This window comes from Microtus ochrogaster, chromosome 19 (genome assembly GCF_000317375.1).
Source record: "Microtus ochrogaster isolate Prairie Vole_2 chromosome 19, MicOch1.0, whole genome shotgun sequence".
Lineage (NCBI taxonomy): Eukaryota > Metazoa > Chordata > Mammalia > Rodentia > Cricetidae > Microtus > Microtus ochrogaster.
The window spans coordinates 47,970,635-47,974,531 of record NC_022021.1 but is presented as its reverse complement, the minus strand read 5'-3'; the positions used below and the strand labels follow the sequence as shown (position 1 = coordinate 47,974,531).

The window sequence follows — 3,897 nt, the reverse complement described above, 5'->3', positions numbered from 1 at the left end:
CACACACATGCATGGCCACCATCAACTCTGCTGCTGCCTGTGACCACACACACACATGCATCTTCGGTGCTGGCCACTTCTCGGTGCTACCTGTGACAACACACACACATGCATGAGCACCAGCTTCTCCAGTGCTGGCTGCTCCTTGATGCTGCTCTTATTTGGAGTGAGCAGCGTGGCAACGCTCACTAGTGGGTGTGGAAAGAGCCCAGAGCCTGTATGTGAAACTCCCCTTGTGTTTACTTCTCATGGTCACATGTTATTATGTAAAAATAATTTGCTGTAAATAAGGGAAGTTGTTTTATTACTTGCACATAATCTTTTTTTTTTAAAGAAGTCCCATCTTTTTTTTTAAAATATTTATTTATTTATTTTATTTATACAATATTCTGTCTGTGTGTATGTCTGCAAGCCAGAAGCGGGCACCAGATGGTTGTGAGCCACCATGTGATTGCCGGGAATTGAACTCAGGACCTTTGGAAGAGCAGGCGATGCTCTTAACCACTGAGCCATCTCTCCAGCCCACTTGCACATAATCTTGAACTTATTCAGTGCTGAAGTTCCTGTTTTTTAAAAAAAAAGTTATTTTTATTTTGGTGTGTGTGTGTGTGTGCACCACATTGTGCTGGTACCTGGTTGAGGCCAGAAAGGGGTGCTGGATCCCCTGAACTAGAGTTACAGGCGTGTGGGCACGGGAACCGAATTGGGGTCCTCTAGAACAGCTGGATTCTTAATATCTGAGCCCTCTCTCCAGCCACTGAGGTTACTTTTCATTTTCCTGGAACATGGTCATCTTTTTCCACTCCGTTTAGATAATTGTCTTTTATTTGGTACATTTTTGAATTTATCAGTCTTTTACTTTTGTGAAGTGGCTGTTTCTTCCTGACGTATTTGTTTCTGCCAGTGTCTTCTTGATCATTGCCTCAACATCACACGGGGTAGCTCTCTAAAGTGTCTCAGCTAGCTGTATTTTGGTGAATGCAGAGCTGTTCTGACAATGTTTTTGTGGCTGTGTCTTTTCTCTGCCCTGACCCTTCTGCCTCATCTGCCAGGAGCTGCTGTGCCCCAGCATGTGCCCGAGGGCTGTTCCCTCCAGTTCATCCTCACCTGGTGTCTGGAAATACGGGCAGTTCCTAAAAAGGTATTTCTCTTTGTCCCTGAGTGACTCAGAAGAGGGCAGCGTGTGTTTAGGACTTTTGGATGATACCTGCCCCTTAGAGCTGTAAAGATAGTTCAGGTGTCTTTCTAATGTCATGGAAACGGATCTCCTTCAGCTGCCCTATCACCTGCCAATAATGTCACACGGTAACAGGTGAAAGCCTGGGCTGCACTGCCCCCTCTCCTCCTCTTCCTCTTCCTCCTCCTCCTCCTCCTCCTCCATGACAGAACGCTTCTGAGAGTGCAGGGCTCTCACCCCTCTCCATCACCTTCTGTGTGACTGCAGATCTGTGTGGTGCTGCTCTGTTACTGCGGTTACTGCGGAGTGGGGGGATTTGGGAGCTGTAGAGGGATTTTAGGATAGACTGAACCACTAGAGGTCAGTATTACACCAGGAACTGTATTTAAAATGCTTGCAGCTATTTTTTTCCTAAACTGTGCTGGACTGGAAGTGTCTGAGCAGACAGACCGTGCTAATACAAGCAGGCTTCTGTCTCCCGTTGAGCGGGCGCCTATGCACTGCTGGTCCTGGGAACTAAACCGCCTTAGAGTCTTAGACACAGGATTCATTTTGATGAGAACTTCTTACGTTTAATTAATTCAGTTTGGCTTTAACTTGACCTGCTCTTTAAGTTTTACAAAGTATATGTAAATATACTTTCTTTACTATACAAAATGTGCTGTGTTAAAAATATCTGTGTGGATGTGACATAGGATGTCAGAGTTTTGTGATCACACCCTTGGAGTTTAATTCTGGAATCTAATTCCTGTTCCACATCACGCCCATGTTCTGGTGTGGAAAGACTGAGGGTGTTTTTAATGTATGCATCATATTCATTGGCTTGATCATGAACATGTTTGGAGATTTTCCATGGTGGAGGAAATGTCTAAATAGAAATTTCAGTACTGTGATAGTCTTTGCACACATGTTTGGAACATATGTGTAATATAATTTCTTTTTAGTATATTTGGTATTTCAAATTATTTATTCTTTAAAGCCTTGAAACGTTTTCTGCTGTTTCAGCGTGTTCTCTCTCTTCCGTTTCTTAGTTATTCATTCATTCATTCATTCGAGAGAAGGTCTCACCGTATAGTTGTGACTGGCTTGAATTCACAGAGCTAGCCCTGACCACAGAGCGGCTCACGGCCGGCCTCTCTCCTCAGGCGTTTCTGCGCGCCCTGGTAGACTGCACCAGCAGCGCAGCTGAAAAGCGGAGGCTGCAGGAGCTGTGCAGTAAACAGGGAGCCGCTGATTACAACAGCTTCGTCCGAGACGCCAGTGTCTGCCTGCTGGACCTCCTCCTCGCCTTCCCGTCCTGCCACCCTCCACTCAGCCTGCTGCTCGGTGAGTTCCCTGCCCCGGCGCCAGTAAAGGAGGCTGGCTGTTCGTGTCTCGCTGTGGGTTTTGTGCAGATACAGGGTGACCACATCTTTCATTTTTTTTTTCTGTAATTAATGTCACTGTCATTTTCTCTGTTAATTTACTCAATTGTGATTTTTTTTTTCAAAGAATTTAGCGTCTTTTCTCGTTTTTTGTTTTTTTTTTCTTTTCAGTGAAGTAGTTTAGCTGGGTCTTATCTAGCAGTAGCTGTTTGGAGGGAGAGTGATTTCACCAATCAGAATGTGGTGTAATTGGGTGTAGCGTGAGCCCTGTGTAGAAGGCAGAAACACTTCCGTCCAGGTGCAGAAGTAAGGAGGTCAGGAGCGAGGGGGCCCTGGTAATACAGACTGACACTCCCGAGCCTGGTGACTGGCTCACAAGGGGCTGTAACTGTCCTGGAGTGATGGCGGTGAGCAGTAGGCAGGATCCTGTAGCCTTTCTTACTAGCCTGCATTTGTTTGCCTGTAGTGGAGCAGGGCTGTTTACAGTCACATGTGTAGTGCTTGTGTTGAGCCAGCAGGGGGCGCCTGGAGGACTGTTCTAGCCAGACTTTCTGTTCCTTTTGTTTCTCAGTATTTTTTTTTCCCTTATTTTCCTCCCCAAATTTTTTTTTGGGGAAAAAAATCACTATGTGAGGCTAGTCTCCCCCATTCCAATGTCTAAGCCAGCTGTCTGGTACTTTTCAACTTCATGGCGTTGGAAAACTTAAGATGAATTCTTTACTGAACTTTATTTCCCTGCTTTATTAAGACTAGGCAGTTTTGGAATATTTCAAAGTTTTGCCCAAGTAAACTAAAAATAGAGCCTGTTATTCACAAAAATTACAAACTTTGTAAGCAGATAATTAATATATGGGTCATTTATGTTGCTTTTCCACAAGTCCCTCTGCATCTTGAAGCGTCTGGCTTCTGAGGAAGTTGGTTTTTATCATGTATATAAACACAGGAAGTAAAAGGGCATCGTGCTCCTATTTCCTAAAATTGATGACTGTGATATTTTTGTGGCTTTAACTTTATTTCCCATCTGGAAACTCCTGGACATGTCTATTCAGCTGCTCTGTAGACACGTGAAAGCAGTGAGCCTGCTGGCTATGGGCCGCTGACGGCTCCGTTCTTCATGTCCTCGTCCCTGAGACCAGTGTGGGAGGAGAGATCACTGGGCCATGTGCTATAAAATCCTTTAAAAGAGAACATCTTATTTTGGATATTGTAAATAAGAAAGTTCAGTATAGGCTGGGTTCTGTTCTGTGCCTGTTTCAGTGGGTGTGAGTTAATTGCCTGTTTTTACTTTTTAGAACAGCTGCCCAGACTCCAACCTCGGCCGTACTCATGTGCGAGGTAGGAACACTTACTAACATG

The 3,897-nt window shown here is 44.8% G+C and overlaps 1 protein-coding gene across 2 annotated transcripts in view; it reads left to right on the top strand.

The window, feature by feature from the left end:
* Nucleotides 1–3,897, top strand: part of Mtrr (5-methyltetrahydrofolate-homocysteine methyltransferase reductase) — a 21,334-nt gene that overhangs the window by 10,469 nt on the left and 6,968 nt on the right. For both annotated transcript variants that reach the window (XM_005356689.2, XM_026783813.1), the window contains 3 exons: nucleotides 1,053–1,141; nucleotides 2,323–2,503; nucleotides 3,834–3,876. In XM_005356689.2, the coding sequence (XP_005356746.1) occupies nucleotides 1,053–1,141; nucleotides 2,323–2,503; nucleotides 3,834–3,876 (313 nt within the window). The remainder of the gene's footprint in view (nucleotides 1–1,052; nucleotides 1,142–2,322; nucleotides 2,504–3,833; nucleotides 3,877–3,897) is intronic.